Source organism: Rattus norvegicus, chromosome 3 (genome assembly GCF_036323735.1).
Source record: "Rattus norvegicus strain BN/NHsdMcwi chromosome 3, GRCr8, whole genome shotgun sequence".
NCBI lineage: Eukaryota > Metazoa > Chordata > Mammalia > Rodentia > Muridae > Rattus > Rattus norvegicus.
Window position 1 is genome coordinate 176054340 of NC_086021.1, and position 27801 is coordinate 176082140.

Consider the following 27801-nt stretch of genomic DNA (forward strand, 5'->3'; position numbering starts at 1 on the left):
GGGTGGCCTTGAACTCAGCAATTCCCGTCCCTCTGTCTTTCACATGCAGAACTACAGGACCAAACCACCAGACCTGGTTTTATGGAGTGCTGAGAATGAAACCCAATGGTCAGTTTATGCTAGACAGGCATCCCACCAACGGAGAAACATCTGCAGCAGCTAAAAACCGTTTTCAAAATATTGTTTTGTTTTGTTTCGTTTTTCTGAGATGGGATTTCTCTGTGTAGCCCTGGCTGTCCTGGAACTTGCTCTGTAGACCAGGCTGGCTTTGAACTCAAGAGATCCACCTGCCTCTGCCTCCCAAGTGCTGGGACTAAAGGCGTGCACCACCATTCCTGCCCTTCAAAAAACTTTTAATTACACTTTTTATTTATTTGTGCACACCAATGAACCAATGACACACATAGGAGGAGGCAGGACAGCTTGCAAGAATCAGTTTTCTTCTCCAATCATGTGGATATTGGACCTCAGACTCTAGTTGTCAGGCTTGGTGGCAGCCATTAAGCCATCAAACAGGGTGCCTACATAACTTCCAGGCCAGTCCTGAGAACTGACCTCAAAAACCTAAAACAGGCCAGACACAGTGGTCCAGGCCTGTAACATCAGCACTTAGGAGCCTGAGCCCGGAGAACTACTACAGGTTTAAGGCCAGCCTGGATTACACGGTGAGTTCCAGATCAGCCCAGGTTAGAGAGTGAGATGCCCGGCTCAAAACAAAAATGAAACCAAGAGGAGATTAAGAGGAGGCAGGAGATGCAAACAGTTATTTCCTGAGCAGCACACATCTGGTGATGGGCTGTACTCAGTAAGAGCTAACGCTGCCGGGGCTGGGGATTTAGCTCAGTGGTAGAGCGCTTATCTAGGAAGCGCAAGGCCCTGGGTTCGGTCCCCAGCTCCGAAAAAAAAAAAAAAAAAAAAGAGCTAACGCTGCCTCTTTTTTTTTTAACTTTATTTTTTTTTAAAGATTTATTTTTATTTATACGAGCACACTGTAGCTGTCTTCAGACACACCAGAAGAGGCCATTAGATTCTATTACTGATGGTTGTGAGCCACCTTGTGGCTGCTGGGAATTGAACTCAGGACTGTTGGCATTCTGTCTAAGCTCCACCCCCACAGTTACCTGGCAACAGTCAGGTATGCTCCACCCCACAGTTACCTGGCAACAGCTAGGTTTGCCTGACTTACTATAAAAGGCGCTGCTTGTGCCCCCCCCCTCTTCTCTTGCTACTTGCTCTCTTCCTCTTCCCCTCTTCCCCTTTGTCCCTTCTCTCCCCATACCTCCCACTTCCCTCCACGTGCTCATGGCCGGCCTTTACTCCTCTCCTCTTCTACTCTTCTTCTCTCATTAAACCTCCACGTGCTCATGGCCGGCCTTTACTCCTCTCCTCTTCTACTCTTCTTCTCTCATTAAACCTTTCCACGTGGAACCATGTTGGTTTGGTGTGTTTTGCCCGGACGCGAGCTGAGATTTCTTCCCCCACAAGGACCTCTGGAAGAGCAGTCAGCATTCTTAACTGCTGAGCCATCTCTCCAGTTTATTATTATTTGATGTGAATGGGTGTTTTGCCCAAATGTATTTGTGAGCTTCACATGAGTGCAGTGCCTGTAGAGGCCAGAAGAGGGCAGCAGACGCCCTGTAACTGATCATCTCTAAGCTACCATGTGGGTGCTGGGATCTGAACCTGGTGTTCTCCAAAAGCAGCAATGGATTTTAACTGCTGAGCTATCTCTCTAGCCCACTGCCTCTATTTAAGAAAAAAACAAAAAACCAAACCCAGACAACCACCACCACCAAACTTCAGTAGGATGCTTCTTGATTTTTAGCTCTGACCACTCTTCATTTGGGCCAAAGACACTTGTTCTCTGCAAGTACGAGCAGATGTGCCTACATCCTTCTGCACTGAAATAAAGGGACAAAATGGTCTTCCCATAGAGCACATGATAGGAAATGCATCTTTTCAGAATGACTTTGCATACTGTAGAGACATTGTTTCATTAGAGATGGGAAACACAGGAAACATTATGAATGAATACTTGGAATTCTGCTCAGTTATGGTCTGTTTTCCACACAATCATTAGCAGTTGTAGCCAACACTAAGACTAGGCAGTGGTACTCACTAGGCTTCCCCACGAACCCACCCTGCAGGTCAGCCTTTCTAAAGTACCCACGAGGGCTGTCGAGATGGCTCAGTGCTTAAGTGCACTGACTGCTCATCCAGAGGTCCTGAGTTCTGTTCCTAGCAGCCACATGGTGGCTCACAACCATTTGTGATGGAATCTGATGCCCTCTTCTGGTGTGTCTGAAAAGAGCGACGGTGTACTCATATCTGTTAAATAAATAAGTAAAATCTTAAAAAAAAAAAGTACCCATAAGTATATACCCTTATATCCAAAAGTATAGTGTCCTCTGTTGCTACCCAGAGACAGAGCGTGTGTTGGGGATGCTTATTTTCAGCCAGACCTGATTGTCTTGTCTCAGCCTTTGTGCTTTCTACCAAAGCTGCAGAGACAGAAACTGGTGTTAGACAGCTGCAGGGTACCAGCCTGCATCCAGGGTATGTGGTATGTGTGTGTGTGTCTGTGATGTGTATGTGGTTGTGCATATGTGAAGTGTGTATGTATGTGTGTGTAGATAGTGCTTATATATATGTTTGTGGTATGTGTGGTGTGTATGGTGTATGTATATGTGTAGTGGGTATGTGTTATATGTATAGTGTGTGTATGGTGTATGTATATGTGTGTGTGGTGTGTATGGTGAATGTATGTGTGTAGTGTGTGTGGTGTGTATATGTGTAGTGTGTGGTGTGTATGGTGTGTGTGACATTGGGACTAGGCATCAAACATGAAGATTCTTTTTATCACACAGTGTAAAACTTGTCTTTATGACAAGAAATTCAAATATTTTACCTGCCCCCAAACTCGTAAGATTTAATTTAAATGGTTTAGTCTCCTTACCCTATAAAACCTTTGTTTATGCAAAGGCCCCATTGCTTTCTTGGAACTTAAAAGCCCACCCCTTCCTCTCTCCTTTATTCCCTTTTGCTGTCTTGTTTTGTTTTGTTGAGACAGGGTTCTCTGTGTAGCCCTGGCTGTCCTGGAGCTTGCTCTGTAGACCAGGCTCGCCTTGACAAGGATCAAAGGCAGGCTCCACCAGGCCTAGTTCTTTATTGCCTTTTGAAACTAGCTAAGTGAGCAGTGTGAGGTCAGACACCAGCCAATGGAGAAAAGGCACGACCATCTACCACCTGCATTAGCAAATGCTCTTCCATTTCTGTGAGCAATGCACTCTAGAATCTAGCACAACTGTTCTCAACCTGGGGCTCACCTAAGACCATCGGAAAAGAGATATTTACATGTTTACATGATTACATTAATAACAGGAGCAAAATTATAGTTATGAAGTAGCAACAAAAATAATTTTATGATGGGGGTGTGTGTCATCAGGACATGAAGCATATTAAAGGATCACAGCATTAGGAAGGTTGAGAACCACCGCTCTAGTCTAGGGTCTAGATCCAAGTAAAGTCTTGCCTTGTTGAGACATTTCAACAGGAATGGTGGTCTTATTCTTTAGAACCTTGAACTTATTTCTAACAAAATCCAGGGCCTATTTATACACGACATTTCACCTATACCTATGTGCATACCCAACACGCAGGGAGGGGCAGGAGAGATGCCTCATGGGTAAAAACACTGACTGCTCTTCCAGAAGACCCAGGATCAGTTTCCAGCTCCCATCTGTGACCTCCAGTTCCATGGGAACCAATGCCTTCTTCTGGTATCCTTGGGCACTGCATGCACATGGTACACAAATTAAAAACCACCTAGCACCACCTGGCGGCGGCGGGAGCGCACACCTTTAATCCCAACACTTGGGAGGTGGAGTCAAGCGGATCTCTGAGTTTGAGGCCAGCCTGGTCTAGAGAGTGAGTTCCAGGACAGCTACGGCTACACAGAGAAACCCTGTCTTTAAAAAAATAAAATAAAAATAAAATCCAAACCAAACCATCAAACAAAAAAAAAAAACCCAGTATATCTTTACTGAGCAGCTAGAGTATTCTGAGTATTGGAGGCACAGCTATGAAGAAGAGCAGGAAGCCCTAAGCTCTTTTGTAAGAGCCCTTGGGCTGCGAGTGGATGATAGTTAATTCCAGAAACTTACATGCCATGCAGACAGTATAATGGGGGCTGAGGACAAAAGCACTCACTGCCAAGCCTGAGGACCAGAGTTCAATCCCTGGGACCCACAAGCTGGAGAGAACTGGCACCCATGTGCCCCTCCCATTACATAAATTAACACAAGCCAACTAGATACGATATAGAATACCTAGTTTAATGGGAAACTTACATAGATCATGCGTGTTGAGGGTTAAGTGTTCCCACGAAACATCTACTATAAGAATGAGTGTTTGTTGTCTGGAATTCATGTCAAGTTGGGCAGCCTGTCTCTTACTGGCTGAAACACCAAAGGGAACCAGCTACTATGGGACCCAGGGAGAGGGAAGATATCAGTGCTGTAACGAACGTGGGGTAAGCTTGTGGCTGGGAGGAACAGAGAAGGCAAGGCGAGCTGGCTGCTGAGACCTTCCTCCTTCAGCCTGGTCTTACTACATTGCACAAAGCCTCAGCCTCCATCAACGTACTCTTCCCAGTGCTTGCTAGGTTAACAGTCACACAGTTGTCTCCTGACTTTTGAAAAGGTAAGTTTTCTCTTGTTCAAGGGCCAACTGGGGGCTGGAGAGACGGCTCAGCGGCTCTTCCCAAGGTCCTGAGTTCTACTCCCAGCAACCACATGGTGGCTCACAACCATCTGTAGTGGGATCTGATGCCTTCTGGTGTGTCTGAAGACAGCTACAGTGTATTCATACATGAAATAAATAGACAAAAAAAAAAAAAAAAGGCCCAACTGAACATCCCAGTTACCTTTACGTTGCCACCAATTACATGGTCTGAAAAAAAAAACGTTTTTTGATAAAAGAATCTCACTGTGTAGCTATGCCTGGCCTCTCTGTAGACGGTGTTGGGTGAGTCAAATAAATGGGAGATTCTTTTTTTTTTTTTTTTGGTTCTTTTTTTCCGGAGCTGGGGACCGAACCCAGGACCTTGCGCTTCCTAGGTAAGTGCTCTACCACTGAGCTAAATCCCCAGCCCCAATGGGAGATTCTCTTGCTTCTGCCTCCCAAGTGCCAAGGGATAACAAGCATGTGTCACCGCGTTCAGCTTCTGAAATCATTTTAGGCTTCTAAAATAGTGTGTGTGTGAGTGAATGTGGGTGTCTTCCTCACTTACTCCCTATCTTAGTTTTCAAGGCCAGATCTCTTGTGGAAGCAGGAACTCACCAATTAGCTAGACTGGCTGGCCAGTAAGCCCCAGAGATCTTCTTGTGTCTACCTCCCCAGATACGGAATCATAGTCGGCCTGCCTTTTATGTGGGTGCTGGGAATTTGAACTCATGTCTTCTTGCTTGTGCATCCATCACTACTTACTTAACCAAGCAAGCTATCTCCTCGCTTGAATTCCTTACTCATTCGTTTATTGGGCTTGTTCTAGAACAGTCGCTCTGCTCTCTCCCTTCTCTCTGACGAAGCACAATCCATCCAACAGTTAAAAGCCACTAGGAACTACTAGAAGAACCCGCCTCGATCTGCGCTAAAAAACAAAAACAAAAAACAAAAAAAAAAAAAAAAAAAAAAAACAAACCCCAAAACAGAAGCCTGCGTCAAAAGGCAGGTCTCTTGTGACGTCACCGCACAACCGAGCAGTGGTTCCGATTGGCCCTCGCAGCAGGGGTGGGGCCAAAAGCATTCCTGGCCCCTCCCCACGTCGCGGCCTCACTCGCACATGCGCTGTGGCCGCCACCTTCGCCGCCGCGCCATTTTGCCAGGGTTTGAATGTGAGGCGGAGCAGCCGCTGGAGTGGGTAGTGTCGGCTTGTAGCTCTCGCTTGGGATTCCCTCCTCGGTCTCGGCGTCCCCACGAGGTGAGGCATGGAGCGAGCAAGGTGGCTGTGGGGACGTGACTGAGGGAGGAGACGATCGCTGGGAGGTGGGTCTCGGCCTCCGCCTGAGGACGCGCGCCCGGGCTTTTCCGCACGCCGCCTCAGGGCCGGCCCTGACTGCTCCGGGAACCGAGGGCAGCTTGAGCCTCGGCCTCACGCGAGCTTCTTGAGCTCCCGCCCCTTCCCCTCCAGCGTCACTCTGATTGGTTTCGCCGCCGCCCTTCGTTCCGTAGCGGGTCGCTGATTGGTCATACCCGCGCGTCCGTTCTCGGCGCGCCGGGGCCCGCAACGTGAGCGGTGTAACGCGCTGAGGCCTGACCTGGCGGTGCCGGTGTGGTCCCTGGTTCTGAAAGAGGTCGGAGCTCGCCCACTCTGGCTTCGCGAGGCTTCGGCCTCCACCATAGTGGACTTGGCCCTCGGGGGTCTCACCTGGCTGTGACGTTCGTGCCCTTAGAACCTCAGGAACCTACAGTCAAATGGTGTTTCCCCTGCCTGAGGCTCACTGGCTTTCGAGTTGGATAATCTGTCTCCATGCATACTTAGTCTCTCCCTAGGAGTGTAATTTAAAGCCAGTCGTTGCCTCTACGAAATTTCTAGTTTTTCTTTTTTTAAATAATTAGGTGATGCTGAGGGTGGAGCCCGTGTTCTCTCACATGTTGCATTGAAATGGCAGTTTTACCCTCTCCTCAGACTTAAGATTCCTCGCTTGCATATTTGGTTAAGTGACCTGAAGGTTCCCCTGGCTGTTGGCCGTGTTTCCCAGAGGTCTCGCCTGAACTGCTAACCATTTGCCATCCGTCTCTCCATAGGCGAGATAGCCTCGATGACCTGCCCTTTTTACATATTCACAGTCCGCCCTGCATGCTAAGACCCCTCCTTTCCCGATGTTAGAAGCATCTTAGCGAGGCTGCCTCCCTGCCTTTCAAGTTCCCCTCTTAGGGAGGAGTTCTCAGTTCTCACTTCGTCAATTCACATCACCCAGTTTGATGTGCTCTGTGGCATTGACCTTATATGTAGTATTACTGCTAGTTTCTCACGTTTCTCTGCTCAGATGTAAGTTCTTTTTTTTTTTTTTCTTTTCTTTTTTTCGGAGCTGGGGACCGAACCGAGGGCCTTGCGCTCGCTAGGCAAGCGCTCTACCGCTGAGCTAAATCCCCAACCCCCAGATGTAAGTTCTTTAAGGATAACTTTTTATTGTAGGGTTCCGTGTGTGTGCGCCCCATGGTGGCTGCCCCTGTTGTTTTGTGAAGACATGGAAGGCCTCTGTCTATTTTGGATAAAGGGTCTTAACATAGCTCAGACTAGACTTAGAGATTCATCTTTTCAGAAGTGTAGGCTACCACACTCAACTCTTCACTTTTCTATTTGTACAAAGCAATTTTCTCCCCTCAGGTTGTTTGGGTTTCTAGTTGGCTTTTGGGGGAACCACTCTACACAGGAATGGGTGATTGAGAGAGCAGTACTTTTAACTGTGTAATTGATTTATTGCCTTATTTTTTTAATTTTATTTTTCTTGGACATTTTACGAATTTACATTTCAAATGCTACCCCCTTTTCCCCTTCCCCCATACCCCTGCTTCTGTGAGGATGCTCCCACTCTCACCTACCCACTCCAACCTCAACGCATTACCCTACACTGGGGAAATGAGCCTCCACAGGACCAAAGGCTTTTCTTCCCGTTGTTGCTGGATAGTGCCATCCTCTGCTACATATGTGGGAGTCATGGATCCCTCCATGTGTACTCTTTGGTTGATGGTTTTGTCCCTGGGAGCTCTGGTGGGGTATGGTTGTTTGATATTGTTGTTCTCTCCATGGTGCTGCAAACTCCTTCCACTCCTTTAGTCTGCCTTATTTGTTTACTAACGTCATTCAACTTAACCCTGGGAATATAGTGAAGAATCAGAAATGGACAAGGTTTCTCTTTGGGGAGCTCACATTCTAACTGGAGATCGTGAATGAGATTATTTCAGATAGTGACAGAGGTGACCGCTGAAGACCATTTCTCCGAAGAGGTGGCATTTGAGCAGAGACTATCCAGGGAAAAATGGTGGGAACAGGAAGCAAAAACTCAAGGACAGAAACTAACTTGGAATTTGGGGTGTTTTAGGAAAATCCAAGTCAAGTTGTGTGAAGAAGAGAGATGGAGCAGGGCTTTGCTGGCAGTGTGAGGAGTTTGGATTTGATACAAAGTGATGGGTTACTGTGATAAGGAAGCAGAGAAAGGCTGTAGGTGCTCAAGTTCCTGCCCAAAGCCAATCTACAGCTTTCTTAAAGTGTGCTTAGTCACTGTTCTTTAAAAAAGCCAAGGCCAGACCAGGCAAGGTCGGTCGATGCTAAGTAACCCTTGCCTGGCCTGACAACCTGGGTCTGTTCATTGGGATCCACATGGCGGAAGGACAGAACTCAGTCCTGCATGTTGTCTCCTAACTTTCACACAAATGCGATGGCACACATGCATATAATAAATGCATGTGGTAAATTTGGAGGAGACAGGAGAGATGGCTCAATAGTCAAGAGCATGTATTGGTCTTGCAGAGGACCCAAGGTTGGTTTCCAGTACCCACAGGTGAGCCAGAATTGCCTCAGCCTCTGCTCCGGGGGATCTGATGGCCTCTGGCTTTCACCTACACTTATGTGTACATGACAGATAAAAAGTTTGTAAAAACTTAAGATGAAGGTAGATGTTAAGCTCTTAAAATATAGTCAGTTTTCATTTAATATAATCAGTTTTCATTTAATATAGTCAGTTTTCATTTATTGGATTTCTTTCCCTCTCCCCAGATACAAGGAAGGCCTCAGAAATGCAATAGACAAAGAGGCAAGTGTCTTGGGACATTTTATCATGGGTGTTTGTGAGATGTTTGGGAAACAGTGTTTGTTCCCCAAACCTTCATTTTCAATGTTGGGCCTGTAGGAAGAGGCTAGACTTTTAAACTACACAGGCCTTTTAAAAGGTGTTAACTTATATGTATGAATGTTCGAGTATATGTACCTTTGCGTGTGTGCCCTGAAACCTGAGGAAGCCAGAAGAGGGCCTCAAATTCCCTGGGATTGGACTTGCAGATGGTTGTGGGTTGCAGTGTGGGCACTGGGAGCTGAGCTAAGGGTGTACTCTTAGAGTGGTTTGTTCTTTGACTAAGTCATCTGGGAAGAGGGATTGTCTCTATCAGGTTGCCTGCAGGCAAGTCTCTGGGATTGTTATTACTAATTTTTTTAATTAATGTAGGAGGGCTGAGCCAACTATTGGTGGTGCCATTTCCTGGGTGGTATAAGGAAGCAGGCTGAGCAAGTAGTAAACAGCACCCTCCCTGGCCTCTGCTTCACTTCCTGCCTCCAGGTTCCTGCCTTGAGCTCCTGCCCTGACTCCCCTCCTGATGAAGCACAATGGGGATGAGATAAACCCTTACCTCCCCAAGTTGGTTTTTGAGTGTACACTGTCTACTACAGCACACTCTAGTGTGGAAAGCATACTAGAGCAAGCAGCAAGTGCTCTCAACTATTGAGCCATCCTTCCACCCCCCAAGATTGGTTTTTGAGGGGCTGGTGAATGCTTCAGTAGTTACAGGACTTGGATTCAAATCTTTAGCACTCAGTATAAAAGTATAAAAGTCAGGTAGGACTATAAATACCTATAAGCCCACCACTGGAAGACCAGTGATCCTAAGGTTGTGTTATCAAACTCTGGGTCATAATCTATGTCCCAAGTGAGGTCTGGCCACACCCATCCTCAAGCTCGGACTTCTTTGTGATTAAACCCTCTGAATAACTAAGGGGAAGGACTACAGTAAGAACACAGATAGCGCAGGTTTTATGAAGGTCATGGTTTCTGACTTTTGGGAGGTACCCTGCACATACATGGCATTAGTCTTTTCACTGAGTCTGTATCAAGATGAAAACTTAGCAGAGTGTGGTAGTTTATGTCTATAACCTCGGCACTTAGGAGGATTGTTCATGATCAAGGATAGCTTGTGAAACTTTGTCTCAACAAAACAAAACAGTGGCTTAAGATCTTATTCTTTAGAAGAGTGAGTCCTGTCTTACTCTCCTTGACTACTGCTGCTGCTTTCCCTGACTTCCAGGCTGCCCTCTTTTAGTTTAGCCTTGTCATTTTGAAATATTTAGAGGCTGTCTGGGGAGCAGAACAAGTGTTATGAATCAGGCAGATTTGAATCAGACCTGTCTCTATCAACTTAGGCATGTAAGTCAGCCACTCCTGAGTTCCCTTCCTTCTTGTTGTTTGAAATAAATGGCAAAGCATATAAACCACTGTATAGTTCTTCATACAAATTACTCCTCAGTATTCAAACTATCTATTCTCTTTATCTCTGTTTTTTTTTCCCCCCTTCGGAGCTGGGGACCGAATCCAGGGCCTTGCGCTTGCTAGGCAAGTGCTCTACCACTGAACTAAATCCCCAACCCCCTCTTTATCTCTGTTATGCAAACCATTACCAGCTCAAAGTTCCAAAATCTCTTTAATTAAATTTCACCCACTTTAAAATCTCCAGTGAGCTATTCGTGGTGACACACACCTTTAATCCCAGCACTCAAGAAGCACAGGCAAGTGGATCACTGTGAGTTGGAGGCCAGCCTGTTCTATGTAGTAAGTTCCAGTACAAACAGGGCTACATTGTGAGACCCTTGTCTTCACAAAAAAATCTTCAGTGGCTCCCTGGCTCCCTGTTTATACATTTAGGTTCCTAACCAGCTGGGGTCTGAGGAACAACAGACCCAGTGTAGATTTTCTGGTACATCTTCGCCTCCTTCTGTCTCTGGTACTTTACTCAGTTTCCTGCTTGGAGATGAGTCCTACTTTTTCATATCCAGTTGTGACTCAATCTGAAGAATTCTTGCTGACTTCATTTTCCAGTAGTCTGTATTCTGCCTTTCTAGCTGTTAGATGTCGTCTATAGATTCCTTTGGCAATTTACTCCAGAAGATAAATGTCTTTCAGAACTGAGTGGGGGGATGTGACTTACTAGTCACATGCCTAGTAGGGTCTGATGTTTCCCCCACTCATTTATTGGGTAATAGTGCCACGATGCACACGTAGAGGTTGTCCATCGGAGTCTGATCTTGTTCACCGTCTCACCAGCCCAGGCATATTATTTCCTTAGTGAAACAAATTGGCACACTTAACTAGAGTTTTAAAAATGAAACTTGAACCCTTGGACAGTCTAGGCCAGGATTCTTTTAAAATCACGTTTACTGTTTATGTGGGCGGGGTGGGGTGAAGCATTTCTTGCCATGTGCACGTGTGGAAGTCAGAGCAACTTTTGTGAGTTAGGTTCTTTCCATCTGCCATGTGAGTGTTTAGCATGGAGCTTGGATCATCAGGCCACTTGGCAGGCACCTGTACCCTTTGAGCCATCTTGCTGGCCTAGAAGGTCAGATTTTGTTGCCAGATGTTTGCTACATAACTTGTAAGAAAACAAAGTCCTGTCCATTGATTTTTTTGGGGGGGGATTTTTAGACTAGAGAGAAATTGCATGTCTGTAAGAAAATAAAATCCTTCATTTTATTGATTTGGGAGTTTTGGGACTGCAGAAAGGGATTACAGGTTTGGTACATGGCAGTTTAAGTGAGTCTTCCCAGTTAATCTGGAAGCTGAGACAGGAAGTAAGTTCAAGGTCAGCCATAACAATTTATTGAGACTTTGTAGAAAATATGGGGGCTGGGGATGTGCCTTGGTAGAGAGCTTGCCTAGCATGTACCAACCCTGAGTTCATCCCAGCACCGCATAGACCAGGCGTGGTGGCACACACCTGTGGCTCCAGCTCTTAGGAAGCAGCAGAAAGAAGTTCAAGGTCATCCTAGACTACTGTGAGTGTGAGGCCTGGGCTAAATGAGACCCTTCCTCAATAAATAAGTAGATTATAAAAAATAATTGAAAACTTTGTGGTTGTGTATGAAATATAAAATAATTGTAGGACATTAGGAAGATGAAGGAGATTCAGAGACAATGAAGATCTCCTGTCCACCGCATGCGTAGATCCATACCATCCTTACCTCTAGAATGCATTTTCCTTTTGGATTTTTGGAGTTGTTTTTTGTTTTGTTTTGGTTTGGTTTTTGGTTTTTTGGTGTATGGGTCTGTTCACTGTATGTTCAGGTCCAAGGAGGAGCCATTTCCCCTAGCACAGGAGTTGTAGAGTTGATCTGTCATGTGGGTCTTGGAACTTGAACTCAGGTCCTCCAGAAGAGCAGACAGTGCTGCGCTCTCTCTTCAGCCCCCTCTCCTTTAGACGAATGTAAAGTTCCTAATGTAGTTTGAATCCTGTCCTTGAAGTCTTCCTACCCAGCTTTATCACATTTACAGAGATGGTTTTTCCTCTGCATCACATAGGAGCCTAAGGAGAATTTGGCATACGGGTTTCTAGAAAAGTCTGCATCGTCCCAGTTCCTTGGCTGGTATATGTGGTTGTGTCTAAAAGCTGAATAAGACAAATCACACCTAAGCAGAGGTGTTTTGTGATTTACATGTATTTTGTCTGTGGTAGGTGGGGTAGAGCATGTACCATATGCCATGGTGTGTGTGGTTGTGAGGACAATTCTGTGTCCTTTTTCCACGTCTTTGTGGGTTCTGCATGGGACTGAGGTTTGGATATTTTGTTTGTTTCAGATTTATTTTATGAATATGAGTGCTCTATCTGCATGGTTTCCAGCCACCCTGTGGTTGCTGGGAACTAAACTCAGGACCTCTGGAAGAGCAGTCAGTGCTCTTAACCACTGAGCCATCTCTCCAGCCCCTTGTTTTTGTTTTTTGAGACAGGGTTTCTCTGTGCTTTCCTGGCTGGTCACTCTGTAGATCAAACTGGCTCTGAATTCAAAGGCCCACCTGCCTCTGCCTCCCCAGTGCTGGGATTAAAGGCCGGTGGCACCATGCCTGGCTTCGTGTGTGTGTGTGTGTGTGTGTGTGTGTGTGTGTGTGTGTGTGTGTTTCGTTTGTTTGTTTGTTTGTTTGTTTGTTTTTCCTAGAAGGGGATTTTTTATTTAGCTCAGTCTGTCTTGGAACTCTATAGATCATTCTGGCCTGGAACCTAGAAGTCTGCCTGTATTGGGCTTTTTTTTTTTTTTTTTCCTTTTTTTTTTTTTTTTTTTTTTTTTCTTTTTTTCGGAGCTGGGGACCGAACCCAGGGCCTTGTGCTTGCTAGGCAAGCGCTCTACCACTGAGCTAAATCCCCAGCCCCGTCTGTATTGGGCTTTTTTAAAAATAATATTTAATTTTTAAAAAGAATGTATTGTACATACATGATGGGAGCCCAGAGGACTCCTCCACCTTTTGAGTATAGGTTCTCCATATCGGACTTTGAAGTCCCCAGGCTTGTGCAGCAAGTGCCTTTACTTGCTTGCTGACTGGCATGGGTAGGAAGCATGTGTGCTGTGTTATGTGGCGGTCAGAAGACAGTTTACAGGAGTCCTCTCCTCCCATCATGTATATCCTGCACATACACACATACACATAGTCAAAACATGCATATACATAAAACCAACAGCTATACATATAGTTAAGACTGCGTTATATGAAACCCTGTCTGAAAAAGATCCTTTCCCCCACCACCTCAAAAAAATATTCATACCTGGGTATGCTGCTGAATGCTCTCAGTGCTTTAAAGATGACAGAGGCACAAGTCCCAGGGCATCCTGTCTAATAAGTTTTGGGCTGACCAATACTAGCTCTAAAGCAAAATAGAAAACAACAGTAAAAAAAAGATTCATTAGGGGCTGGAGAGATGGCTCAGCGGTTAAGAGTACTGACTGCTCTTCCAGAGGTCCTGAGTTCAGTTCCCAGTAACCACATGGTGACTCACAACCATCTGTAATGGGATCTGATGCCCTCTGCTGGTGTGTCTGAAGACAGTGACCGTGTACCCACATACGTAAATCTTTTTTTAAAAGGATTCATTTATGTTACTCACTTTTTCCTTAAGCGACTGCTTATTTAGACTCTTTTTAATTTTAGATTCAGAGTCATGGAGCTCAGCGATGCCAATCTTCAGACACTGACAGAGTATTTAAAGAAAACCCTGGATCCTGACCCTGCCATCAGACGGCCAGGTAAAGATGTCTTTGTTCCTTGATTGGTTGATTCTTGAGACACATAGCAGACACCTTTTGTACAGTCTGCCTGATTGTAAATTCAAAAAAAAATATGTTTGCTTATTTTCTCAGGCCTGGTTTATGTGCCATGGCTGGCTACTTACAATACTTAGACGTGGAAGAATATTTACTGTTGAGTAAGGAGCTTTTATTTGACATTTTTTTAGGGTAAAACGTGCTGATGTGCTTAGAAAGCTTTGTCTCAGGAACTCTCTGAAATTGTCGCTAAGGGGTTGGGGATTTAGCTCAGTGGTAGAGCGCTTGCCTAGCAAGTGCAAGGCCCTGGGATCGGTCCCCAGCTCTGAAAAGGAGAAAAAAAAAAAAGATGCCGGCTTAAGGAGCATAAGCTAAGTCACCAGGATAGGAATAATTCCCAAAAGGAGAGTAAATGAATGAAAGCAGGAATATGATTCTCTTCTTCCTTTGGTAGTTTGACTTAATTAACATTGTCTGAGTCCTAGAGTTACTTGCTTGAACTTAGAATTTTAACCTCAGATACAAAAGTATATGAAGGGACCCTCGCCCAACGGACTGTATGTTACATCTAGGCTAACTGGCCAATTTTGTATGGTCAGATTTATAACTTTGCTTGAAAAATAAGGAAATCAATATGAAATACTGTCATTTTTAAATGATGGCAACCAACTTTAAAAACTTGGGAAATGTGGGGGTCTTGAGCAATCTGTGGTGATTCTTGATATCAGAGTCCACGTGAACCAGAATGCCTCTAACATTCAGAACATGATAATGTTATGCTCATGGAAGTGATTTCGTCTTCAGAAAATATGAGTCATAAATGGGGGGAAATACTGTATAAAATAAATAGAAATATGAACATGTGGGTGGTTTGTATCTGCATTGTGTCCTCACCCCCTCCTGTTACTTCTTTGTTCACTCCAAAAGAAATCCAGTGCCAAGAACTACTTCTGAGTTAATGTCCCTAGCCTCATCCTATAGGAAAGTCTGTGGTTTTTTTCTAACTTTTAGACAGCGTCATTTGAAGCTTCACGTCAGTATGTAATGCACTTTGAGTTCATACCCTCATATTGACTACCATCCTCCTCATCACCCCTGTCATTTGTGTGTGCTTGATCATGCACATGTGTGTGCAAATAAGCACACAAAGCAGCCAGAGGTTTAAAAAGAGGTTCCTCTTTTTTAAAAAATATTTATTTTATGTGTGTGTTTTGTCTGTGTGCACCACATGTGTATATCTGCACCGTACGTGTCCTGGTACCAGAGGAGGCTGGAATAGGGAATTTTATCCCTTGGAGCTAGAGTTGTAAATGATAGTAAGCTGCTGCATTACTAGGTGCTAGGAACAGAACTGAGTCATCTGGAAGAGCAGCTAGGGCTCTGACTGCTCTTGGTGATAATTTGAAACAGGATCTCTGAACCAGGAGCTCGCTGTTTTGGTTAGACTGGATGGCCAGCAAGCCACAGGTGGATAACTTGTGCTTACTGAAGTAACCGACATGCTCTGTTGTGCCCTGTTTTTAGGTGGGTACTGGGGTTGGAACTCAGGTTCACATGCTTGGCCAGCAAACACTTACCCGACTGAGCACCTCTGTGGACAATCTGGTTATGTCCATGATGTGTTCCTGGATAAGGAAGAATTAATTGTTCTAATCTTCTTAGAAATTCCCAGAAAGCCTATGCTAACACTATTAAAACTTATTTTTTTAAAGATTTATTTATTTTATTTATATGAGTACACTGTAGCTATCTTTAGACACACCAGAAGAGTGCATGAAACCACATCCATTGGAAATGGTTGTGAGCTACCATGTGGTTACTGGGATTTGAACTCCGGACCTCTGGAAGAGCAGTCAGTACTCTTAACCACAGAGCCATCTCTGCGGCCCAAAACTTATTTTTTTAATGTGTCCTTAAAATGTGAGGGTACTTTAAAAAAAGCCCCAAGACAGAGCATAGAAATAAAATAAACTGTTGTTTCTGGGAAGCCAATTTCTCAGAGTGATACAAGACCTGGTCAGTCAGTCTGTGTATCTGACTGTACCTACTAGGACCCTGCCTGCACTTGTTAGAGACTGTCTGCATCTTTCCCACTTTGATTAGATGTTTAACAATTGTATGGATGTACATAGAAAATTGGATCTCTCTCTCTCTCTCTCTCTCTCTCTCTCTCTCTCTCTCTCTGTGTGCGTGTGTGTGCGCGCGTGCGCGTTTGTGTGTGTGTTTCTGCCTCTGTCATGGTTCTTCCTCTGTAATTTCACATATTTTTTGAGACAGGATAGTCTGGAAGAAGGCAGGTATGTAACTGAACAGTACCCACTAGCCATTTGCTGGGGAGCTACAGCTCTGGGTGGGTGACTAATCATGTTAGTAGACTTGTTAGATGTGGGGGAGTTGAGTGAGGTCATTTGAAAGCTTCTATACATTTCATTTAATGGATAAAACGAGTGTCCCCTGTAGGAAAGATGTTCTAATCTTTGTGTTGGTTGGTTGGTTTCTATTTATGTATCTGATTTGTTTTGTTTGTAAGAGAGAATGTCATTGTGTAGCTCCAATTGGCAAAAAGTCCAGTGTGTAGCCTGGGCTGTCCTGGACCCTCCCAAGTGCTCAGACAACTGTTCTTTGTCATCTAATCTTCCTTCCCCCTTTTTGGCATTTTTATACTTTAAATATAGGTATAGATCATTATAGGTATAGACTGAAAACATTTTTATTGTCATAAATCTAACATGAATATTCTTTCACAGCTGAGAAATTTCTCGAATCTGTAGAAGGAAATCAGAATTACCCACTGTTGCTTTTAACATTATTGGAAAAGTCACAGGATAATGTCATTAAAGTATGTGCTTCAGTAACCTTCAAGAACTATATTAAAAGGAATTGGAGAATTGTAAGTATTTTGGGAAGGCATAATCAAATACTGTGTATGTTTCTGTAGCTTATATAAATACCATTAATAGATTCAGACCTTGATTAATGATAATTTGGTCTTCCTCCAAAACGCCTGTTATTTCATTTAAATTCCATATAACATCCTCAAACATCATAATTCAGACTGTTAACTGAGTTGGAAGACCTGGGATGTGAAGCCGGTTATGAGTGATTAAAGTGGGTAAGGTGGGGATGGCTTGTGTTGGTGCACTCCCGTTAGAACAAGGACAGCCTGGGAAGCACGGGAGAGCCTATTCCAAAAAAGTAACTTGAAACAAACCAAGATAGCCAATCATCTGTTTATGTCCCAGCAGGGTCTTTGTTGTTGCCCTGGCTGGACTGAAGCTCACTCTATAGATCACGCTGGCCTTGCTCACAGAGATCTACCTGCCTCAGCCTCCTGAATGCTGTGATTAAAGAGCGAGTGTGTGTGTGTGTGTGTGTGTGTGTGTGTGTGTGTTTTAAAGGCCCAATACCTTGTGCCATCATAGCCTTGTTTTGTTTTTTAAGGCAAGGGTCTCATGTAGCCCAGTGGCCTCAAAATATGCTGCATCTCTGAGAATGGCCTTAAACTCCTAGCCCACGTACTTCTACTTCCTAAGTGATAGGATTGTGGGCATGCACCACCATGCCTGATTTACTCAGTACTTGAGATTGAATCTAGGGGTGTGCATGTGCGCGTGCATGTGTGCGTGCATGTGGGTGTGCTCACGCTATGCAAGCACTCTACTCATCCATGCCCTCAGCTCTGTGTGTCTGGGTGCTGTGGGCTCGTGCATGGAGATGAGTGACACAGCACACATTTGCAAGTCAGAGGGCAGCATTTGATCTTGGTGCCTGCCTTTCCTGTTGGACACACATTCTGTTTGTTTTTCTTTTGTGTGTTCTGCTGGCCCTGGATTCTAGGGCTTCTGTTTCTGCCCCATCTCTCTGGAGTGCTAGGATCACAGGTATTTCTGCCATAAGTCTGGTTTCTGTATGTGTTCTAGAGATTTACTTGAATTCAAGTCCTCACACTTGCCTGGTGAGCACTTAAGCTATCCTCATCCATCCGTTGAACAGACACCATGACCAAGGTATCTCTTAGAAAGGACCGCATCCAATTGGGGCTGGCTTACAGGTTCAGAGGTTCAGTCCGTTATCATCAAGGCAGCATCCAGGTAGGCATGGTACAGGCAGAGCTGAGAGTTCGTTCTACATCTTCATCTGAAGGCTGCTAGGAAAATACTGATTGCTAGAATGAGAGTTTTAAGCCTAAACTCACAGTGACACGCCCACTCCAACAAGACCACGCCTTCTAAAAGTGCCACTCCCTGTTCCAAGCACATACAAACCATCACAGAGATGATAATAGCTCTTAACTCACTTCATAGTGGAAGTTGTCACCTAATCTCGTGTGTGCTGGGATTACTGGTGTCCATCTCCATGCTTCTCTTTGAAAAAAATGTATGTGGCTAGTGGAGGTGACACACTCCTTTAATCCTAGCACTCAGGAGGCAGAGGCAGGCTGGTCTCTGTGAGTTGGAGGCCAGCCTGGTCTACAGAGGGAGCTACAAGACAGCAAGGCTACATAGAGAAACCCTGTCTTGAAAAACTAAAGGGGGGTGGAGGGATCTGTAGCTATTCTTGAAGGAGAAAACTGAAGAACAGCTACATCCCTCCGTTTCCTTGGCAACCTGAGATAATCGATGAGTTGTATTCTGTCTGTAGGCCAGATGGATGTGAAAGAGGATCCTGTGTCACTTGTTGGTATTTTGCTCCTAGGTTGAAGATGAACCAAACAAAATTTGTGAAGCTGATCGAGTAGCTATAAAAGCCAACATAGTGCACCTGATGCTGAGCAGCCCAGAGCAGATCCAGAAGCAGGTAGTGTCCCCTAGTTCTGGGCTAGGCCAAGAGAGACTGTGCTTCTTGATGAGGTGCTTCTTGATGAGACCGTCGGTTCATTAACCCTTTCTTCCCTAGCTGAGTGATGCTATTAGCATTGTTGGCAGAGAAGATTTCCCTCAAAAATGGCCGGACTTGCTGACAGAAATGGTGAATCGCTTTCAGAGTGGAGATTTCCATGTCATTAATGGAGTCCTGCGTACAGCGCATTCACTGTTTAAAAGGTATTGATGCAGAAGTTTATTCTTTCTGTCTACTTTTTCTTTTGCATTGGTGTATATGTCTGCTGTGTCACTTCTTACTCTTGAGGATGCACATCTCTGAGTGACATGGGCAGCCATTCGGCCAACACTTGCTGTCCTAGCCATCTGTCCTTGAGTAACAACCAGAGCTAAACTTCTGCTTCTCCATTCCAGATACCGGCATGAGTTTAAGTCAAATGAGCTGTGGACTGAGATTAAACTTGTCTTGGATGCCTTTGCTCTGCCTTTGACTAATTTATTTAAGGTATGGTGTGTCTTGAAAGTCACCTACTATTTTACATTGCTTAAATGCATGTATAAATTTTGATTTTTTTTTTTAAACTTATTTGATAGTGTAGCATTTCTTTGAGACAAGCTGAGGAGTGAGTCTCCTGGTTGAACAGCTCTTTAGTTTCTGATATTTTAGTCTGCTTCATTATTCTTTTTTTTTTTCTTTTTTTTCGGAGCTGGGGACCGAACCCAGGGCCTTGCGCTTGCTAGGCAAGTGCTCTACCACTGAGCTAAATCCCCAACCCCTGCTGCTTCATTATTCTTAAAGGAATATTTAAAACAAACCTCAAGTGTCCTATCACTTTACCCACGTGAGTGAGTGAATAAGTGGGTGGGTGGGTGGGTCTCTCTAAAGAGAGATTGACATATGTAGGTTTTAATTAATTATATACTTTTAAAGTGTACAGGCTACTTTAGAATATTCTTGGTGTTTATAAGAATCATATAGGGGTTGGGGATTTAGCTCAGTGGTAGAGCGCTTGCCTAGCAAGCGCACGGCCCTGAGTTCGGTCCCCAGCTCCGAAAAAAAGAAAAAAGAAAAAAAAATCATATAAAGTTGAAAAAATTAACTTCCCCTATTTAATGAGCAAGATGACACAAATGCAGTTAGTGAAATAGGCACTGACATCGTCTCTCCCTGTGAAGACAGAAGGCTTCCTTTCCTTCTTACAGAGAGCTGTGCAGTGCTCAGTGTTCAGACAGAGCTTACACGAGGGTTGATGGTTAGAACAACAGTTTTCAAACTTAATGTCATCAGTTCTCCAAGGTTCAATGGGGAAAGATTTTTATTTCCTGATAGTGTTAATTAAAAGTTTTTGGGACTGGCACAGTTCACATGTCTGTGGTCCCAATTTATGGGAATCAGAGGCAGGAGGATTGGAAATTTGAGGTCATATCTAGAGCATATGAGCGGGTTCTTGGCCAGTTTGGTTCCTGTGGTGAGACTGGAGAAGAGAACAGCTTTATCTGGATTACAGTGACTGGAATGAAAACACTATCCTGAATATTATGTTAGAAGTGCTCCTACTTTACTTGAGTGTGACAGCTCGTTATTGGTGTAAAAATTAATATTTATTGGTGTCTGCTCTACCTTTGATCATTCATTTCCCAGATAAGGCAGACAAACCCTTACATTTATAATAAACCTTAACAGCATTAGAGCTGGGTGCACATCACCCTTTAAGCTATAGTAACCCCTGCCTCATCAGTAACCCTGCGGGAGTCTGCCATGTTTGGCCTAGGCCCCTCCTGCTCCAGTTGGCTGGTCCTCATGATTCACATACCTGTAACATCTTCTCTCTACCTTTCTCTGCTCCCTTACTCCACCCCACTTAGAAGCGAGACCCTGCCTACCTCCCTTCTGCCCATCTATAGGCTGCAGGCATCTTTATTCAGCCAGTAGTTTTAAATTAAGGAGCAAGGTTTGCACAACAGAAGCTGGTAAATGAGAATTCACTGCGTAGGCCCAGACTTTCAGGTACAAAATTTACCATCACGATACATAGCAACAGACCAAACCTCGAGTTTAGGAAAACCTATTTGCTCACATAGTAGGAATGTACAAAGTACAGAAAGTTTGTTCTCTTTGTAGCTTTTTGTTATTTTGGGGGTTTTTTGGTTTTTGTTTTTTTGTTGTTGTTGTTGAGACAGTTTCTGTGTGGAGCCTTGGCAGTCCTGAAATTCACTCTGTAGACCAGGCTAGCCTTGAACTCAGAGATCTGCCTGCCTCTGCCTCCTGAGTGCTAGGACTAAAGGTGTGCAAGCCATAATTGCCCGTCAGGGATCAACATGCACCGTGTGTATTCATGTGGGGCATGCTACACCTAGCTTTTGTTTATTTTAAGATAGTCTCATAGAGTCCAGGCTAGCTAGCCCTGAACTTACTCTGTAACCAGTGACGGCCCTGAACTTGTGATGATCCTGTCTTCATCTCCCAAGTAGCTGGTTACATGTGTGCATTACCCCCAACAAGTTTACGTGTTGCCGAAGATGAAAGCCTTGCCTTCCTGTATGTCATTGTCGCTCCAGCCCCACCCTACTCAAGTCTGTGTGTGTGATTTGGTCTTCCTGTAGAGCTCATCTTTCTTTGAACTTTGGAGTCCTCGTGCTTGTGCCTGGGACACATACTTGCCTGAGCACACCCAGCCGTGACTCACTACTGCAGTAGTAGAGTCCAGGTTCTTTCCAGACCTCTGGCTCCCAGACCCATTCCTGTGCTGCCTTGTACCTGCTTCTGTAGACTCTCAGACCCAAAATTAGAAGCTTGTAGATAGAGCCTTGTGTAGATAAACCATTGAGGCAGCTAGGATAATGACCTAACTAAATGGTAGGGGATTGTTTTTCTTTTTTACTTTTTTTTTCACCCTCTCCTCTCCTCTCCTCTCTTCTTTCCATTCTTTTGTCTTTGAGGTAGTTTCTTCATGTACCCCTGGCTGTCCAGGAACTTGCTCTGTAGACCAAACTCCCTTCTCTGCCTCACTAGTGCTGGGATTAGAGGCATGCCCAGTGGCAGTAGAGGAATTTTTTAATGAGAGTTCAACGTTTTATTATTTATATGTGTGCACATAGGTGATGAAAAGATGTCTGTTAAAAACATGGATTCTTTACGAGGTATTATAGACAGATTAAAATACATACCCTTATTTGTCAGAATTACTAAGTGAATATATGCTGCTGTTTAAAGGCCTCATTTGGAGAAGAAATATGAGTAGTCTCAGCAGAGTACAAAGCTGGCTTTATGACACTCTAAAACCATGTTCTGACTTTCTTCCCAAGGCTACCATTGAACTGTGCAGTACCCATGCAAATGACGCTTCTGCCCTGAGGATTCTTTTTTCTTCCTTGATCTTGATCTCAAAATTGTTCTACAGTTTAAACTTTCAGGTAAGCTTCATTTGGTCTCTTGCCTTGAGTTTTCCTCTTTACATACACAGTCTACCTGTCAAGTCTGCTTTCCCCAGCACCGACTCTGAAGGGAAGTCAATCTTTTTGTATGGTTTGTTTTGTAGGGACTTTTTCCTCTAGGCACATACTCACAGAACTGTAATTTAGTAGTTCCTCAGGATGGTGGAGCTAGGGAAAGGCTGCGTTCTAGTGCATCCAGTAAAGCTGCTGCTTTTCACCGCTGTCAGAGTCTTTTCTCTTTTTTGGGTCTACAATAAAAACTACTTTGAATACACTTCTCAGATAATCCTAAGAAACTATGCATTTATGTACATGAACAAAAAGAAGACCTTATAATTTTTAAAATTGGATGTTGGAGAGATGGCTTGACATCAGAACTGGAGTTATAAGCAACTGTGAGCTGCTTTGTGGTTCTGTGAGCCAAAAATTACTTAGCCATTTCTTCCTCGCCTCCCCAAATCGTACTGACAGTATTACAGAATTGGGTTTCTGAGGCCAGTAAGGTAGCTCAACATGTGAAAGTGCTCCTTGGATTTGACCCCAGGTTACACATAGTGGAAGGATTAAGTCAACTCCTAGATGACACGCGTATGAGGACTTGCACACAGAGACAAACATTAATAAGTAATGTAAACATTTAAAAGTATATCAATGTGTCTGAGTGTATGGATGCCATATGTTTTCATGGGGGGGCCAGAAGTGGGCAAAGTTACAAGAAGTAAGCGTCTGTGTGGGTGCTAGGGACCAGACTTAGGTACTTGAAAGGAAGTAAGTGCTGTTGACCACTGAGCTGTCTTGTTGTACACTTGTGAGAGAAGGGAAGGGCTCAGACAGGAATGAGAACGGTGGCATTTCAGAGGAACACTGGCCTGTGTGTCACAGCAAGAAGTGTCTTTTACCAAGATAGCATTTCCAGTTTTTATGCTCTTTGAGAAAAAATATGTATAAATATATGTATGTATTTGTGTGTGTGTGTGTGTGTGTGTGTGTGTAATTTGTGCAGTGTGAGGATGTGTTATGTGTGTGTATGCACACGAGAGGTCAGAAAAGGACTTTGGATTCCCTAGAACTTGAGTTGCAGGTTTTTAGGACATGAGTGGTGGGAACCAAGCTCTGGCCCGTCTAAGCGCAGTCTGTGCTCTTAACCTTTAAGTAGCTCTTCACTTTTTCACTTAAGTTTTTCTTTCTTCTTCTCTGTGTGCTCACATGCCATTTGTCCTGTTCTTGATTCAGAGTTTCAGGACAAAGGAAAGTTGTATTAATTGATAAATGTTAATACACCAAAAGAGAAGAAAACAGATTTGGCCTTTGGATTTTATGTAGTCAGTTCCTGTTTTTATTCTCAGGACATGCTAGTTTTTGCAGTTATGTGGTAAACATTCCCCAAAGAAAATCACATTTTTATTAAGTAAAGAAGGAGGCAGATTTCCCCAAACAATAGACCCCATGTATGTGTTGAACCAGGTAGCAGTGGTTTCTTAACTGAATACTGCTGGGTTTTTGTTACTTTTTTGTTACACCTTTTGTAACATGGATTATTTTTATTATATACTTTGTAAAATTGTTAATTGGAAAAATAAGCTTGAGTTGTCACAACTAGGTGCTTCAGAAGATAGTGCTGTGTGTGCTATACAATCAGGATCTGGGTAGGAAGCTCCAGTCTGGGTTGGTGGCCATCTGACAGTACAGGAAGCGAAGTGTTGGGAAGGGCAGAGAAGAGGGATATGCTGTATTTGGTGAGCCTTGTGAACAAGAGCTTCCTGCATCCTCACTGGGCCCTTAAGAGATGAACGGTATAGACTGAGGCAGCAAGGCACAGTGGCAGGCGTGGTTTGCAGGGGCGTGTGACTGCAGCACAGACAGCAAACTTAACACTAAAGTCTGGGCTTGATGAGCCTACAGGCTTGGGCAAACGTTTGGTATAGTTGGGAAATTGGTTAAAGTAATTATTCATTTCAGTGAAAAATCTCAAGTCCGTGGTTATTTTTCAGGATCTCCCTGAGTTCTTTGAAGATAATATGGAAACTTGGATGAACAATTTTCATACCCTCTTGACATTGGATAATAAACTCCTACAAACTGATGTGAGTATTTAAAATATCGTCAGTCTGTTTCCTTCAGTAAGAATTCTTTTGGGCCAGATTGGTGGTGTATGCCTGTTTGAGTTTGCCTTTTCTCTCATGTGAGGACGAAGAGGAAGCAGGCTTACTGGAGCTTTTAAAGTCTCAGATCTGTGACAATGCTGCTCTCTATGCACAAAAGTACGATGAAGAGTTTCAGCGCTACCTCCCTCGTTTTGTCACTGCCATCTGGAATTTGCTAGTTACCACAGGTCAAGAGGTTAAATATGATTTGGTAAGATGATGGTAGAGACATCATATTCTTTACCTGTTTATTTCATACAAGAAATAAATTAGCGTTGCTTTTAACTATGTTCTTATTTTTGTGTTTTGTTTCAGTTGGTAAGTAATGCAATTCAGTTTCTGGCTTCAGTTTGCGAAAGACCACATTATAAGAATCTGTTTGAGGACCAGAACACCCTGACAAGTATCTGTGAAAAAGTTATTGTGCCTAACATGGAATTTAGAGGTAATTATGGCAAATGGGAAGGGTTTTCAGGGGTGTACAAGTTGTTCTTTAAAGTGGGCAAGCTGCAGAGATGGTCAGAAGACCCCAGCTTAGCTCTGCACCCCTCCTCTAGCTTTAAAGGTGCTTAACATCAAGTTAATAAGATGACGTCTTTTGATTATAAGATTTAGGGTTTTTTTTGTTTTGTTTTGTTTTCGGAGCTGGGGACCGAACCCAGGGCCTTGCACTTGCTAGGCAAGCGCTCTACCACTGAGCTAAATCCCCAACCCCCAAGATTTAGTTTTTTTACACTACCAAATAAAACTGTGGCCTCTCTATTTATTACCTGGTTTCTAAACAAAGGTAGAAAATGTGACATCTGTGACATGACTGTGCGTTGGTTGTGTGTGTGTGTGTTTGTGTGTGTGGTGGGGTTTTGTTTTGTTTGTTTTTTTAATAAAAATATTGAGAAGGTCTCAAATTCATAGTTGTTTAATTTTAGTATTGTAAGTATTTTTAATGTTTCGTTAAGGTAAGGAAAGTGTTTTTAAATAGTTGGCTTGAAGGGTGACCCTGATTGTCTGCTTTAGTGGAAGCCCATGTTTCCACCTCCTCACTAGGCAGGTGGGGGTCGTGTTGTCCAGCACCTGCGCAGCTTCTCAGATGGCAGCTGCACAGAGCGGGCTCCTAAGGACAATCTCATGTGGCATTCGTTTTACCTGTGAGTTTTTAAGCCACATTTGAAGGACATATCTCTCATTCTGATGTCTGCCCTACTTATTTCTATCATCAAAATGGTTTATCAAATATAGGGAGCCGAGCTGGGTCATGTTTAATAGAGGACGGCCCAGAACCACGCCTAGACCTCTGAGTGCTGGGGGAGGCGCACTCCTACCTCAACGGCCATTTGCCCAATGCTGACTTTCTGCTGTGATGACAGCTGCAGTCTCAGGAAGAGAACAAAGCAGTCTGCCTGCTTAGGTGTAGATGTGGTCGCTGGTGTTCTCCAGAGCTGTGTTAATCACCACCTTTCTCTGTAGCTGCTGATGAAGAGGCCTTTGAAGATAACTCTGAAGAGTACATAAGGAGGGACTTGGAAGGCTCTGGTGTGTATTTGGGTTCTCAGTTAGTGGTCACCTAGCAAGCCAATAAAGCTTTTTTTCTTTCTAATAAATGTGAAACATGTCCTAGAGTGTAGTTTCAGCTTTTCAAAGCAATGTTTTCCTGCTTTAACCCTACTCCGTTGTCGGTCAGTCACACCCCACTCTCATCCCCTCCTCCTCTCTTACACTCACTTATTAGAGTATAAAGGGTTTGAGGAAGATGCTCACATTGACTTCTGGCCTCAGATACCTGTGCATGCCCAGAACATAACATGTGTGCACACCATACACAGTGAAGTTGAATATCATCCTCAGCTGTACTGTACGGTGTCCTATCTCAGAGACCTCAGTTCTCAGACACGGGGATAGAGCTCATATGTATCAATCCTTACTTTGATGACTTGGGTTCAGTCCCTATTAAAAACAAAACCAGACAAGTGGTAAACTTCTGTCTTTCTAAAATGCTCTTTGTAGGATTTATGATACTGTGATCATTTTAGCCTCATTTTCATTTTGCATTTCTTAAAGGGGAAAAAAATTGGTTCTTTTTGTTGTGTTGCTGATAGTTTCTGGACTGGTTATTTCTTTTTCCCAAGATACATCTTCTTTCGGTTTTATAGATATTGATACTAGACGCAGGGCTGCTTGTGATCTTGTACGAGGATTATGCAAATTTTTTGAAGGTCCTGTGACAGGAATCTTCTCTGGTTATGTTAATTCCATGCTCCAGGAATATGCAAAAAATCCATCTGTCAACTGGAAACACAAAGATGCGGCTATTTACCTTGTCACGTCTTTGGCATCAAAAGCCCAAACACAGAAGGTACAGCTTTTCTTGTGGTTTTGTTTTTGAAACACATTGGCAGTCACAGGACTCAAACTATGTATTTCTGCTGTTCTGTATTTCTTCATATATTCTTTCCCAGTGCTTCATGTAGATGAACCCAGTGCTCCCTTGCCTCTCGATTCATGCGGAGACTCTGTAGAGGACATTAACTAAGCTACTTTGTTTAGGAGCATTTATCGCCTTAGGACTTACATGTACAGGCTGGAGAGATGGCTCAGTGGTTAAGAGCACCTGACTGCTCTTCCAGAGGTCCTGAGTTCAATTCCCAGCAACCACATGGCGGCTCACAACCATTTGTAAAGAGATCCGATGCCCTCTTCTGGTGTGTCTGAAGACAGCAACAGTGTACTTATATATAATAAATAATCTTTAAAAAAAAAAAAAAAAAGACTTACATGTACGAGCTTGTGTATTGTCTCTGGGCTGGAGAGAGAATTCCGGCACTCAAGAGGCTGGAGGATTGTGAACTGCAGACTAGCCAGGGCTCCATGGTGACATACTGGATCAAAGAGAAAATGGGGAAACAGGATGGAAAGACGGCCTAGTGGTTAAGAACTCTGGCTATTCTTCTAGAGGATCTGGCTTCAAATCCCAGCATCTACATGCTGGTTCCCAGCCATTTGTAACTTGCATGGGACTAGATAACCCCTTCTGGCTTCCTCAGCACCTGACGTACATGAAGGCAAACATGCATACTCATAAAACAAGAAAAGGACTCATATAATGCAGTGTTGTTCTCAGCTTTGAAGTAGTTTTCTAAAACTGCTTAAATTTCTGATGCTATGTTTTTTACTGTTATGTATTTCCTTTCAGCATGGAATCACACAAGCCAATGAACTTGTAAACCTAACTGAATTTTTTGTGAATCACATACTTCCAGATTTAAAATCAAATAATGGTGAGTTTTGTGAATTTGTTTCTTTTCTGTAACTTAACATGTTGTTTATGCCTTCCCTT

At 43.8% G+C, this 27801-nt stretch overlaps 1 protein-coding gene across 7 annotated transcripts in view; it reads left to right on the forward strand.

Moving 5' to 3' along the window:
* Window positions 1–5843: 5843 nt before the first annotated feature.
* Cse1l (chromosome segregation 1 like) overlaps window positions 5844–27801 on the forward strand; it is a 37727-nt gene continuing 15769 nt past the window's right edge. For 2 of the 7 annotated variants that reach the window (XM_063284227.1, XM_006235648.5), the window contains exons 1-14: window positions 5850–5980; window positions 8780–8816; window positions 13959–14053; window positions 16819–16961; window positions 18767–18868; window positions 18968–19113; window positions 19306–19396; window positions 22198–22305; window positions 24318–24410; window positions 24514–24681; window positions 24786–24915; window positions 25935–26000; window positions 26618–26820; window positions 27658–27742. In XM_063284227.1, the coding sequence (XP_063140297.1) occupies window positions 13969–14053; window positions 16819–16961; window positions 18767–18868; window positions 18968–19113; window positions 19306–19396; window positions 22198–22305; window positions 24318–24410; window positions 24514–24681; window positions 24786–24915; window positions 25935–26000; window positions 26618–26820; window positions 27658–27742 (1420 nt within the window). In that variant the 5' untranslated portion in view covers window positions 5850–5980; window positions 8780–8816; window positions 13959–13968. Of the gene's footprint in view, window positions 5981–6263; window positions 6354–6446; window positions 7167–8779; window positions 8817–13958; window positions 14054–16818; window positions 16962–18766; window positions 18869–18967; window positions 19114–19305; window positions 19397–22197; window positions 22306–24317; window positions 24411–24513; window positions 24682–24785; window positions 24916–25934; window positions 26001–26617; window positions 26821–27657; window positions 27743–27801 lie in introns of those variants that run through there. The other 5 variants (XM_063284228.1, XM_063284229.1, XM_063284226.1 and 2 more) reach the window with 4 other exon arrangements.